The sequence below is a fragment of the Gopherus flavomarginatus genome, chromosome 2, assembly GCF_025201925.1.
Source record: "Gopherus flavomarginatus isolate rGopFla2 chromosome 2, rGopFla2.mat.asm, whole genome shotgun sequence".
Lineage (NCBI taxonomy): Eukaryota > Metazoa > Chordata > Testudines > Testudinidae > Gopherus > Gopherus flavomarginatus.
This window is the reverse complement of record NC_066618.1, coordinates 75,638,781-75,652,515: the sequence shown is the minus strand read 5'-3', so window position 1 is coordinate 75,652,515 and position 13,735 is coordinate 75,638,781. Positions and strand designations below refer to the sequence as shown.

General features: G+C 42.9%; 2 protein-coding genes across 5 annotated transcripts in view; one reads left to right on the top strand and one right to left on the bottom strand.

Moving 5' to 3' along the window:
- The window catches only part of AZI2 (5-azacytidine induced 2), a 69,099-nt gene extending 61,446 nt beyond the window's left edge, over nt 1-7,653 (top strand). Inside the window, exon 9 of the transcript XR_007772391.1 lies at nt 5,414-7,653. The gene's annotated coding sequence lies outside the window, so the exon portion shown is untranslated. The remainder of the gene's footprint in view (nt 1-5,413) is intronic.
- CMC1 (C-X9-C motif containing 1) overlaps nt 3,291-13,735 on the bottom strand; it is an 80,861-nt gene continuing 70,416 nt past the window's right edge. For 3 of the 4 annotated variants that reach the window (XM_050938558.1, XM_050938559.1, XM_050938561.1), the window contains 2 exons: nt 5,995-6,085; nt 3,291-3,848 (listed from right to left, as the gene is read on the bottom strand). In XM_050938558.1, coding sequence (XP_050794515.1) covers nt 3,728-3,848; nt 5,995-6,085 — 212 coding nt within the window. In that variant the 3' untranslated portion in view covers nt 3,291-3,727. Of the gene's footprint in view, nt 3,849-5,396; nt 5,481-5,994; nt 6,086-13,735 lie in introns of those variants that run through there. The other variant, XM_050938560.1, reaches the window with a different exon arrangement.

Below are 13,735 nucleotides of genomic sequence, written 5' to 3'. Positions count from 1 at the left end.
GAGCATTTACATGGCAGCTCCCACTATGTTTAAGATTCTGAAACTTTTCAGGACAGCTGACTTAAAATGCACCAGCCTCCCCGCATTCCTGAATAACTTCTGACAAGGACAAAACCTGCCTTATCCTTAAAAGATGTAAGGTGCCAAGCTAGGACTATTCCCAATGTCACCACTAACATGCAATTTGCAAGCAATGGTAATACTATAGATGTCACATTTTTATACTGATTAAAATCTAAAGTTGTTTCCTGTTAACTGCAGAAGGAAGGAGGGGCAGTGACTAAAACAATACTAAACTTGCTGATGAGAGTTTGACCCTCTTTCATAAAAGACAGCTACTTTAGTGGATAAAGTGACACGATTTCTATGAGCGGCTATATAAAATATATTCCAGTACACAAAAAACAATACATTAAAAGAACGTTAAGGTTGCAAAGTGCCCAAAACTTAGCAGATGCCTAAGTTAAAGCTGTGTGTGCATTGCACTGGAACAGAACCCAGCTGTCATCCCATCCTGGACACTAAATGAAGCAAGGGTCTAGTGGTTGACAGGGCAGTCAAGCCAAGGTTTGGAACAATCAGTATAGCTCACTCAATGAGATTTGGGCTTGCCAGCATAGAAACAAGTGCCAGCTCTGCCAGCAGCGAGCTTGGACAACCGCTCAGGTTCCATATCTATAAAACAGAAGGAGAATGGTACACATAGGAGTGGAAAGGCTTGTTGCATCTAAACCATGGACTGCACAGAATTAAAACTAGTGAATGGAAGGTCATCTTTTGGCCTTCAGCTTGGGATATCTTCTCCTAGGCTGCAGGAGAAAGTCCTGCTACTAGTGTGTCTGTGTCCCCCTGAAGGTCCAGCTCCTACTATGCAGGAGGCTGAGTGGGGCCTGGGAGCATGCCCAGGGCACCTGGTTAGTAGAACTCCTGTGCATTTGGTGACTGATGAGGCTAAGTCTCACAGGCCTTAAAAGAATGATCAAGAGTTAATTGCTGGAGACTAGCAGCAAGCCTCTGAAGACCACATTGAACATGTGCAAATGGTAATTTTCAGCAGCTTATAACTGGCCCAAATCTTGATAGATTTTCAGAGGGACAGTAAAAAGTATCTGTTCTCAGGCCATCCTACTGCTAAACTTAAAATTCCTTCTCCAATGGAATGGTTGGAATTAACACTGGAAAAAAAACTCTCCCTGTCCTCAGAAATGGCTTGTCTTCTTTTGCTGAAACTTCCCCAAAAGATCTGCTTGCGGCAGACAGCAAATGTAGAAAACCTTAGCATATAGTTAACTTGGCAACTGAAAATAGAGTGTTAAAATAGAAAAAGTGATAGAGCTGGCAGTGACACCTATTAAGTATTGCCTATCTGCAGATGTTCTCAGGCTTCCCAGTTCATTAGGGTACACCTACACCCCATTGATTTGAGTAAGCTCAATGCCACTGAGACAAAAGCGTGGTGTCCTTGATTATTCAGGTAATAGGCATAGACTTCAGAAGGACAGGACTGTAATTTCTGCCGATAATTTAAGATATTCACATTTCCAAATTTCAAGGACACACATCACCAAGCAGACTTTCCATTTCAATAATTCAGGAGCAATTGTGGTGATAAAAAGGTACTGACAGGCAACAATTAAATACAAAAATCACTGAACAAATCCCTTCAGTGGGGGAAAAGCAGTAGAAGCTTCCCTGAGCCTTGCGTACTCAAGTAATTTGTTCATCTGAAACGTACTTACTGGTTTTAACAGTGCATGCAAGTCGCCTGCTGTAAGAAATGTATTCTCTTCAAAATAAAGTTACAAGCAAATTATTTACAGGACAGACAAACTCCCTAAAACTTAGCAACCCCCAAACTGCCCTTTAATGCTTAGACAGGACACTACAGTTTCAAGTTTTATCTTTTTAACTAACACACCTGTGTAGGTTTTTTTTTCCCTTCTTGGATTTTTCAGATTCAGTAATCCAAGTGTAAAACAGCATTTTAAAGAAACAGCTTCTTTCAAACAGTAAGCAAAGACAGAAAATGCTATATAACATCTAGAAACAATTCTGGCTTTGTCTATCACTTTCATTTCCTTGGTTTCTTACTAGACCTTTGCCGTTTTGTTTCGTATACACATGTTGTTTGGTTGCTTACTTACAACCATCCACAATAATTTCACAAGTGCAGCAACTCAATTCTATTGTGTAAACTAGGTTTTTAATGATATAAGCATTATCACTTCTTTTGAAATAGGAAGGTAGAGGAGGAATGATACTAAACTAACTGCAGCTGTTTTACACATCAGTAAGCACCCTCTCCCCTTCAAAAGACAGAAGTGCTCTTGGTCTTGATCTAAATTTTTCTGAGGCCAACTTCAAATTGTGGCAGCCATTTTCTTATTCTATAAAGCAATATCTTGGTCTGCTAACACTTTCTCTTTCAGCCGTAGATGCTGAGTTTAAAAATGAATGAAATGGAGTAACACTGCCTGGGAGGAAGAGACTGATTACCAGTCTCCGCCCTCTACTGGCTGGACCAATCATTCCATTATGAAAACTTCAAAATAAACCCTACTGCCTGTTGTTTGCTATTTCTTACCTCCTAGCACTATCTTTTTTGGGGCATGGTCTGCTTTTTCTTTAAGTGATGGTTAAAATTCCCATGACACTTCGTGCCTTGTTTCTCTTCTGGAGACTTCTTTAGCCTAGTATGTTCTTGTTTCTTTTCCTCTCTTCCCATAAGCCTTTTCTCACAATCCAGCTTTCACTAAAAAGAAACCTTACACTGAGAGTACCTTTTCCTTAAACTATGCTCCTGGCAGTGTCTCGGCTGCATTCTGTCTCTGAAAGAGGTTTCCTTAAGATGTGAGCTTCCTAAGCAGAAAAAACTACTCTAAAGTAATGAGTAATGGGGCAGTAGCCTGAGCTATAGAATTGGGCAGAAGGGACTGTAATGAAGATTGAGATAGCATGTTCTCAGGAACAGAAAGTTACCAGTGTTCTGTGCAGGCCTGACTAAACCTTTAGTTATTATATTACATAGTCCTTTTAATGATACAGTAGTGAGCTATATCATCATCACACTTTAGCTGAGTAATAAGAAACAGAGACATTAAAATCATTTGATCAGAGTTAAATTAGTCACAAGTAAAATTTTAAAAATATCGTGTTTGAACAATTCCTGATAGGGCACTTTTCCCAAGATAAGTACAGAATATTTTTTCAAGCCTAACTGGTTCACACATACACAGTGTTGTACAGCAGCTGTAACAATGTTAAATGAGAAAGCAAAGGCACACCTTAAATTGTTCTTTTACATAGATAGTAGCTTGAATTTATTACCCTGGGTAAACAGAAGCAAAATGTCTTCCTGATTACAAAAAAAATCTAAATTCTACAGAGAGGAATATTAGTGGAGGGAGGGTAAGTCAGGAGAATGTTCAGTAAGAATGGATTGGTCTAACAACTTTTTACTCAAAATATACTACATAACAGAGTTCCTCAAACCCTTGGAGCTGGTCAAAAATATATCCTATTTATTTTGGATTCATTCATAAAAGAGTTTATTCCTAATACACAAAATACAACATGAGATACAGTTATTTCAATTAAATCCTGCCTCAGACAAATTTATTTTTTTTAAACAAAATTGAGTCTGCTTATTCAATTAACTTACTTATTCCATCAAATCAACGTATGTTGATAACTGAAGTAAATTTCCAACCTTCATTTTAGGATATAGCTACATGCTTGTAGGAAGCTTCTGTTGTCTTTGTTTAGCAGGAATTCCAGTAGCTCTGAATTCTTCCCTTTGCTTCAAGTATTCGATTTTGCATTCTTCATAAAAGGCTGGATCATTATAGCTACAAGAAAAACAAACAATATTGTGACTTCTACCTTAATCAAAAAAGTTAACATTTGCGGAACTGAGATGCTACCTGCAGCATTAATAACTCTTTACGTTTTGAGTTTAATGACCATACATAAGTTGATTTTGAATTTGCCTCTTTGCAATAGCACTTAGCTTAAATTTGCACGTCCGTCTCCTCCCCAACACTGCCTTCTGCTGGAGAGTATGTTGTTTTCAGACCTGAAGTAGGCCACTATGGCTGAAGGACAAAGCCGAGTAATTACTTCTGATATCACAATCCCACTAACCACTGCATTTTTCCTGGATACCAGCTGCTATTTTCTCAACATTTATAGTTGTACAGTTGCTTATCTTAAAATTAAACCACTTTGAGAACTTGTGTTCCATGGAACAATATACTTATTTGTAATAGGAGCAGAACACAAATACCTTTTTACTCAAAAGTAGGATTTGTGATTCATGTATACAATCTATTGCTAATAACCTAATCACTACATATTAAAAATGGTTTAATTAAAAAACGACAACTGCAGATCATTTCATCAGGGGGTAGGCTTCTCTATAAAGGGGTGTTAGTGCAAAATAAGCTAGGGTCTGCGTTCAAAATGCGACAGATGTTTTGCACTAGTGGATATTTACTGCTCATGAAGACATTTTGTGAGGTTTAGTTTTGGAAGTGGATTTAAGCTAAACTGCACAAAGGTACCCTTGGTGCAGAACTGCTAGTGGGGGCTATTTCCCCTTGTCAACAAGCCCTTTATATCCGCAGGAATACACGATTTGTGCCTTTTTTTCAACTAAGGGCTTGTCTACTGGAGAGTGGATTTCTAAAGTGCACAGTAATTGTCAATGTAGACCCTGCTGGTGTGATTTAACATAGTGCTATTTCAAGCAGTATCGTATTAAAGCCCAAAAGAGAACCTTTAGAGTGCATTAGCAGGGTCTACACTGACCAGCTAATGTGCAACGCTTCAGTGTGCTTTAGAAATCATATCCCTGAAGAGCACATTACCCCATTATGTAGACAAACCTTAAGTAACCAAACCTGCCCTGTTATGGTGAAGGGCACAGTGTGTTTGGTCCTGTACAAATAGGATAGGGCCCATAAACAGCAGATTTAACTAACTTTTTCAATTTACCTTCATTTAATTTTTTAGAAATACCACTTATGATTTAGCAATAATCTGAATTTCATATTTGTTCTATACTGGTTAGCGCTGTAGCACATCTGCTATACACCCAGTACTCAGGTCTCAGTTCTCCACAGTGTGCTGCAGAGACCCCAGGAAATGAAGTGCTTATACAGATATATACATACACACACCTCTGAAGGCAGCTGTCAAAATTTATTTTATACAACTTCCACAAGGAAGTCCACAATTAACATACAGATTAATATTTACAGTAATGCAAGCTTCCACTACATAAACTTGTGCCTGGCAACACATACCTTTGATATAAAGTTGTTATAAAACAGTGCTGACTGTTCTGAACACCAACAGAGTAATTGCTACAGTTCCTGGTAAGGATGTTAATGTAATTTTTTTTCCCCTTCAGTTTCAGACTTTCGGCCCTAGAGTGACATAATTAATCTTCAAAACAGCCTGGCTGCAGATACTGACACCTAATAGAGTACAAGAGAGAGACTAAAGAAATGTCCAGAGTCATTGATCACATTCATTGGACAAACAAGAGCTTCAAAAGAGGGCTCAGTACAGGTCTCTTTGACACCATGGTAGAATATTAGTATCTACCAGCATTTTGCCTAAAACAGTGCTACCACCAACAGAGCTGCAGCAGTGTTCACAACCATGGGGAATTTTTCAGAAAAAATGCTAGTGTAAAAGATGCCTTGCTTTCCCTGATCCATGAAGCGGAAGATATAATTGCTTTCCTTCAGAAAATACCCCAACCTAGATTCAGTAGTGGAAGGCCCAAGTCATGAGACTGCAAACCTGAAGAGGCTTAGCATCTCCATTCACTTCTGGAATCATCTGAAGATACGTGGTACCTTTTTGAGAACACCTTAAAACTACATAACGGACTCAGGCATTGTCTAAAGGACTTGGGTTGTTGGTTTTTTTCCCAGTTTCTCAATAGCAATATACATTTTTTTTTAAAGTCTCATGTTGACTTACTAGGTAGTCAGACATTCTTTCAATGCTGCATTTTCCTGTTGACATTTCACCACCATAAGAAAGCCAGACTCTTGGCAGCATTTGGTAAAAGCTGAAATAAAAAAAAATTAAAAAATTAAAGATTAGATTCTTTTACTATGGCTCCCCCACATTAACAAAAGGTATTTTAAAAGGTTATCTGACTCCCAAATTGACCTGTTTCTGGCATTATGGCAAGCTTGGAACTTTTGTAACTTCAGTATATCCAAGCATTACACGTAGGTCAGTGATGAACTTCATGTATTTTTTTAAGACACAACTGCAGGCTGGCAGAAGTCAGGGTTTTTCCTTGATTTTAGCTGAGCATTTTAAAAGCGGATGCTAAACTGCCAGATTACTCCTCTTTTAGCTGTTGCAAAGGCAAGCACATACATTGTGTGACTATGGGTATGTCTGGGCCGCATTGTAAACCTGAGTCTATGGGGCACAGGCTTGTGGACTTGGTGGTTCCAAGCCTGCGTTTGAGTGTCCGTACCAGGTTTATAATTGCTGGCCTCAGGTCTCACAGCCATACTAACATGTCCATACTACACTATGCATACATTCTGACTCGGCTCTGCAACATGAACTGTGTCCACACCACAAAACGGCAGGCCTTGGGCCCAAGTCAGAGTGAGACTCAGGTTCTGATCCACCTCGTGAGCAGCATCCTAGGATCTGAGTCTCGAATGCTTACTGACCCGAGTCAATCTGATGTATGTGTGTGGATAGAAGGTGGGCTTGAGCTCAAACCTGAGTGAGAGCCTGTGCTTAGTGTGCAGTGTAGACATACCTATGTAACTTAATCTTTACCTCTGATGTAGATGATAAATAATCAAAGCCTGATTTACCTCTCAAACCAGTTGTACACCAGTTTAAGGCCATTTATTTTAATGGCTACACCTGATTGTTGCTGCTGGAAGTGAGAGGACTATGTATTCCAAACTACACATTTTGGGAGCACTATGTGCTGCTTGGCCAGGGTGCTCTTTGAGCAAAGGCTGGTTCTGAGCTCTTGAATACCGGAGGGGCCTCTGCCAAATGCAGACCTCAGAAACACTCAGCCTGAATGATAGTGAGAGACCTTTAGTATCCAACTAGTAATTTAATTGGGTCAAATGCCATGCAGATATACCTGTTCTGATATTATATAATGTCTAAGTGATATGGCTCACTCCCCAAGCCACTATGAAATATATCCAGAAATTGCAGTATGTATATTAAGCTGAATAAACCCACTAATGCTGCTTGGTTATATTTTTGTGTGTGTTATGAACAAAACAAACCACATTATAAACATTTTCCCATTCACTGACTGAGTCTGATCTTCAAGCCCAACAACGGCTAGCCTGGAGCCTTAAGCTGTTTATAAGGTCTTTGTCACTTGTTTAGCAACAAGATTTTAATTGGGATCTTTCCTTCATACTGTATAACACATTAATACTCTCATATACAGTGATGTTGCTAATACCACCAACCAATTTCTGAAGCTGTGTATTCTGTAACAAATCCCATTTGAAACTCTACTCTCTGCCTTTCATACTGATAAGTCAGTGTTATTGTGGTGAAATAGCTTGTGTATGTTAAAATACTAAATCAATGACTTCATTAGTGTTGTTAAATAAAAGTTAGGACTGTTAATGTTGTTTTTCTTCTACGATTAGGGCTTCCAAAATTTGCTAAGCATAATAATTACTACAATCTAGTGTAGTAATGACAGTAATTACTAAACCAATTAAATACCACTGGCTGGATAATTTCCTCTTGTGAAAGAGCCCTTCGGAGAGGAGCTGGGAAACACTGAGGTGTGGTTTACGCGGTGGAGTTTCCAAGCAATCCTCCCCTTGGGTGACAGGTCCTAGGGGCCCTGGGAGCATACAGTGGGCATGATCTCCCACTCCTATAGCTCCTGGGGCTACACGAAGAAGGAAACCACTAGTTCCATGGAGAAAATATGCTGCCCTGCTGATTCTTCTCTATAGCAGCACAGCTCAAAGGAGTCTTGCTACTACTAGCTGTATCTCATTTGGACTGTGCAGTAGCATGTAGCAGTATTGAATCCAGAACACATTTCCTCTTTAAAATCCCATGAGTCAGCAGGGGGTAATGCCAAGGAGAATAGTTGATCTATTGCTCTGCTCCCTATCCCCAAATCCCACCGATCACTCTCCGGGGTGTCTCATAGAGGGGAGAACACAGAGTAGATACATCTTCCTGAGAGAGAGATGATGGATCCCAGTTCCATCTACTTACAACAGTGAAAGGAACCATCCAGCCTTAAGAAAAATATTTTATTTTGTATAACACAAACTAGAAATGGAATGTATGAAGTTTTTTAAATATCAACATTTAAAAACACATACCCTATAACTAATTTCCTACTAATTAGTTACCCTGTGTAGTGTGCAATTCATTTTCTTTGCATTCAATTACTGTACTTAAAAAAAAATGTAAATAATTTAATAGAATAGATTTTATTAAAATTAATTGGCATTTGCTTAAAAGTACTTATGACTAGCCTAATAATACGTTGCTTACAACAGGTGGTGGTTGTTGTAGGAGCAGCAATGATCTGTATGCTACATATAACCTGTATGCTCAAAAGGTCTGTTACACTCCCCACTCTCCCCCTTGTCTCCTCTCCCTCTTTGAATACTTGTGAAGAGGCTTTCCCCCACCCCTCCCTCCTGGAATGCTTGTGGGATGAATGGGCTGCTTAAACAGCTGGAAGATCAGAAGAGCTCCCAGATAGACAAGGTGTCTGGGGGTTTGCTTACACTTGCAGGTGTGCAGCGCTGGGAGTTAAAGCTGTCTTCGTACAGCTGTGTAGGGAAAGCGCTAGAGTGTGGCCACACTGACAGCTACCAGCGCTGCAGTGTGGCCATATTTGCAGCGGTGTTGGGAGTGGTGCATTATGGGCAGCTATCCCACAGAGCACCTCGTCCCATTTTGGCGCCGTAGGTTGTGGGAAGGGGGCAGAGGATGCGGGTCATTCTGCTTCCTGTCCCAACACCTCGTGATGCATCGCCTCACATCCCAGCAATCCCTGTTTTTCTGTCCACATTTGGCGCCATCTTGACTCTCTCAACAGTTTCTGTGCAGCGCGATTTCTGTGGGTAATGGAGCCTGAACTGCTGAGGAGTATGCTGACGAGTCTTGCCAGCACATCACGTTTGGCAGTTGAGCTATTCCTTAAGATACAAAGTGATGAGGAGTCTGACGATGATAGTGAGTCGCCTGACGTGTATGACAGTAAATTGCTTCTGGCATTTACGGAAATGCTCAGCACCATGGAACGCGCTTTTGGGCTCGGGAAACAAGCACTGAGTGGTGGGATCACATCGTCATGGAAGTCTGGGATGATGAGCAGTGGCTGCAAAACTTTCGGATGAGAAAAGCCACTTTCATGAGACTGTGTGCTGAGCTTGCCCCCACCCTATGGCGCAAGGACACGAGATTGAGAGCTGCCCTGCCGTGGAGAAGTGAGTGGCTATTGCAATCTGGAAGCTGGCAACTCCAGACAGGTACCGATCGGTCAGGAACCAGTTTGGAGTGGGAAAGTCGACTGTTGGAATCGTGTTGATGCAAGTTTTCAGGGCCATTAATCGCATCCTACTAAGAAGAACCGTGACTCTAGGGAACGTGCAGGACATTGTGGATGGCTTTGCACAAATGGGTTTCCCTAACTGTGGAGGGGCGATAGATGGGACGTATATTCCTATTCTGGCACCACCCCACCTAGTATCTGAGTACGTTAATCGGAAGGGGTATTTCTCTATGGTTTTCCAGCTGCTTGTGGATCACCGTGAGCGTTTCATTGACATTAACACAGGTGGCCTGGAAAGGTGCATGATGCACGCATCTTTCGGAACACTGGCTTGCAGGCAGGGACTTTTTTCCTAGACCAGAAGATCAAAGTAGGGGATGTTGAAATGCCCATTGTGATCCTTGGAGGCCCCGCTTACCCGTTAATGCCTTGGCTCATGAAACTGTATACAGGGAAGCTTGACAGGACCAAGGACTGGTTCAACTACAGGCTGAGCGGGTGCTAAATAACTGTGGAGTGTGCTTTTGGCCGTTTAAAGGGGTGCTGGCGATCTCTGTATGGGAAGCTAGACTTGTGGGAAAGCAGCATCCCCGCGGTTATATTCGCGTGCTGTACCCTCCATAATATTTATGAAGGGAAGGGCGAAACATTCAGTCAGGCATGGACCTCGGAGGTTCAAAGCCTGAAAGCTGAATCTGTACAGCCAGAGAGCAGGGCTACTAGAGAGGCCCAGCACAGGGCTTCAAGGATTAGGGATGCCTTGAGGGAGGAATTTGAGGCTGAAAACCAACAGTAATGTTTGGTGCCTTGCACGGGAGTGAAGTGCAGTGGTTACAAAGTTAGTAGGAATCTGTTATTCCTAAGCTGATTTGCAGTGCCTGTTTCTTTCCTGGGCTAAGGTATCTTTGACTTTCTGCAATAATAAAGACTGTTTTCAAAGCCAAGAATTCACTTATTGAAAAGAAAATAACTTTATTGACAGACACACAACATTTTGGGAACCTAAAAGGGCAAGGAAGTGGGGTGGGGAACTGTACAGTCACAGGTTTGAATATGTCCTGTCTGGAGTGCTGTGCAATAACTGCTGCACTTCAGGACGCCTATACTGCATGGTGATGGGGGTTGAGTGCAGAGGGTAAGGGTCGTAGTTCTCAGGGCTGGTTGGTGAACGTACAGGTGTTGGGAGGCAGCTGGTGGTGGTAAGAACCTGGATGCTGGGGAAGGGGGTTTGGAGCTGGCATTGGGGCACAAGGGAAAGAGCTTTGTGGCGGGGGCGGGCGGTGTAGTAGTGCTCTGCCTGCATGGCTACGAGCACCTGGATAGAGTACGCTTGGCGCGCCAGGATGCTTATCAGCTGCTTTGTGCTTTTCTTCCTGGCCGCTGCGTTTCTCTGGCGGATCCTGCTTTCCCTTTCCCTTTCCTTTTTGATTCTCTGTGGCAGAGTGATCCATAACTGCTTGCAGCAGGTCTTCTTTGCTTTTTTGTGGCTTCTTCTGGAGGTTTTGGAGTCTTTGAGCTGTTGATAACACGGGCAGCTGAAAATTCAAGGTTGCTTGTGGAAAGGCAAAAGAGGCAACACTTAACAGAGGCAGCACTGTTTATATCTCAGATTGTTACTCCTTCACTGTGTGGGAATAACTTTCTTCACAATAGCATAATTTTCCCATACCAAAGAGAGCGCGCACAACCCAGAGGAGCCCCGGAATGGTGAGTAAGAGGGACTGATTGCTTCAGGGCTGTACTGGGTTTCTGTGCGTTGGGGAAAGCGAACAGCTGCAGGGGGCACCTACACTGAACACTCTCCCAACATTTTCCACAGGAATTGATCCTGGAAGATATCTCGCTGCTGCGGGTCACCTGGGAAGAGCGGGAGGGTCTTCTACAGCAATGCAGATTCTGCCCTGGCCCCTATGCAGCTTGCCTGTGTGCAGCAATGGTCCCCCCAACCCTTGCGGCATAGTGGCGCGGACGTGTTAGCCTGACTGGAACAAGGACCATGGTGGCTCTCCCAATAAACTTGCGCAAGCGCATTGCCTACGCTCTGGCTGAAACTTCTGAAGAGATTACCGAGGCCGATTACTGCGACGTGATAGACCACATCAATGCGCTATTCCACATCTAGGCATGCATGCATGCATGCAGAACCCTCCCTCCTCTCCCGAAAAGTTTCCATCCAGAAAATGAAAGCCGCTTATCTCTGTTTGTCCTCCACCAAGTATCGGCTGCTGCGACTGGCTACCTTCCTCCTGGCTTGAGAAGAGCTCCTTGCTGCATGCCTCCTGGGACTCCGGGGTGTCACCCCCTACCCCAGTACCCTCACTCTCGGTTTCCTCCTCCCCCCCTGCTCTGAAGTGTCCATCGTGGTCCTCGGATTGGCAGTGGGGTCACCCCCAAGTATCGCGTCCAGCTCTTTGTTAAAACGGCAGGTCGTGGGGACAGTGCCGGAGCAGCAGTTTCCCTCACAGGCTTTGCAACAGGCACTCCGCAGCTCCTTCACTGGCCCCTTTCCAGCATGGCCTTTGATAGCTGCCCAAAGGTACTGTAATTCCTACGGTTGGAGCGCAGCTGGGACTGCACAGCTTCCTCCCTCCAAACACTGATGAGGTCCAGCAACTCGCCATTGCTCCATGCTGGGACTCGTTTGGCGCATGAAGGCATGATCACCTGGAAAGATTCACTGATTGCACTCCACACCTGGCTGAGCAAACAGAAAGGGGATTTTTAAAATTCCCGGGGCATTCAAAGGGCGGGTCACCTGAGGCCAGGGCAGTAGAGTTCAAACTGATGAGCAGAGTGGCTGAAGAGGCATTCTGGGATACCTCCAAATATCTCTGGAGGCCAACAACAGCACTTTTGGTGGCCACACTGGCGGAGCAGCGCTGCATCACCAGCGCTGCAGTCGTTATTCCCCAGGCCGAGGTGGAGTACAGTCAGCGCTGTAGCCAGGGAGATACAGAGCTGTATGTGCCTTGCAAGTGTGGACGGTGAGTGAGTTGCAGCGCTGTAAAGCCACCACCAGCGCTACAACTCTCCAGTGTAGCCAAGCCCTAGGACTCTAATTAGGCAGCACTCACACCCTCAATGCATGGACACTGCCCAAGGTAGAGTGTGACCAACCAGGCATGGCCAAGTCATCTCTAGTCACAGGCCACGAGGAGCAGGTCCTTAAAAGGGGAAGGGGCCATGTGCTCAGCAGTGCACTCACAAGCCTGCACCTCCCATGAAGGCCCTTCGCCTGGACCACCTTGCCAGTGGTTTGCTGCGTTGCATTCCATTGTGCCTCAGGAAGACATACCTTCATCACACTATCCATCGCTGTGCTGTGGGACACTTACCTTAAAGGATCCTGACATCTCCAGTGCTGTGCCTGTCCGAGGGCCGTGAGTATGCGAGTGTGAATGTGATCCCCCGCCCTTCTTTTGAGCTTAGCTATGAGTATAATAAATGTGCTGCTTTCTGCCAAACTCTGGTGGGTCATTAGTCCTCCCTAAGCTTACTAGCTGGCCCAATTTTGGGTAACAGTGTTTTTGTTTTAAATGCTGAAATAGAAAGCTACTATGATTGCAAAAATTAAAGCCATTTTTAAGCTATATTTTTATGCTCAACAATTAGATGTATTTTTAGAGGCCAGCTAAATGTGTGCAGATATTTTAGTGAATATAATCGGTAAACTGACTTTTAAACTGAAGTTTAAACAGTTATTTCATGCCAGATGAATTTAGGACACTGTTTAACAATATAATAAATATACTGCTGATTCATTAACAGCAAAATCTACCAAAGCTAAACAAGAAAGAATAAACCAAATTATGTCTGCTGAAAATTGGAAATAAACTCTTTTGTTGAAAAATGTAAAGTAATGAATATTGAAAAACATAATCCCAACTATATAGACAAAATGATGGGTTCTAAATTAGCTGTTACCACTCAAGAAAGATCTTGGAGTCATTGTGGATAATTCTCTGAAAACATCCACTCAATGTGACCCAACAGTCAAAAAAGCAAACAGAATGTTACGAACCCTTGCAGCTAGTAAGATAACAGACAAGAAATATCATAATGCCACTATATAAATCCATGGTATACACACATCTTGAATACTGAGTGTAGTTCTGGTTGTCCCATCTCAAAAAAGGTACATTAGAAATGGAAAAGGTAACATAAGGAACATAAGAA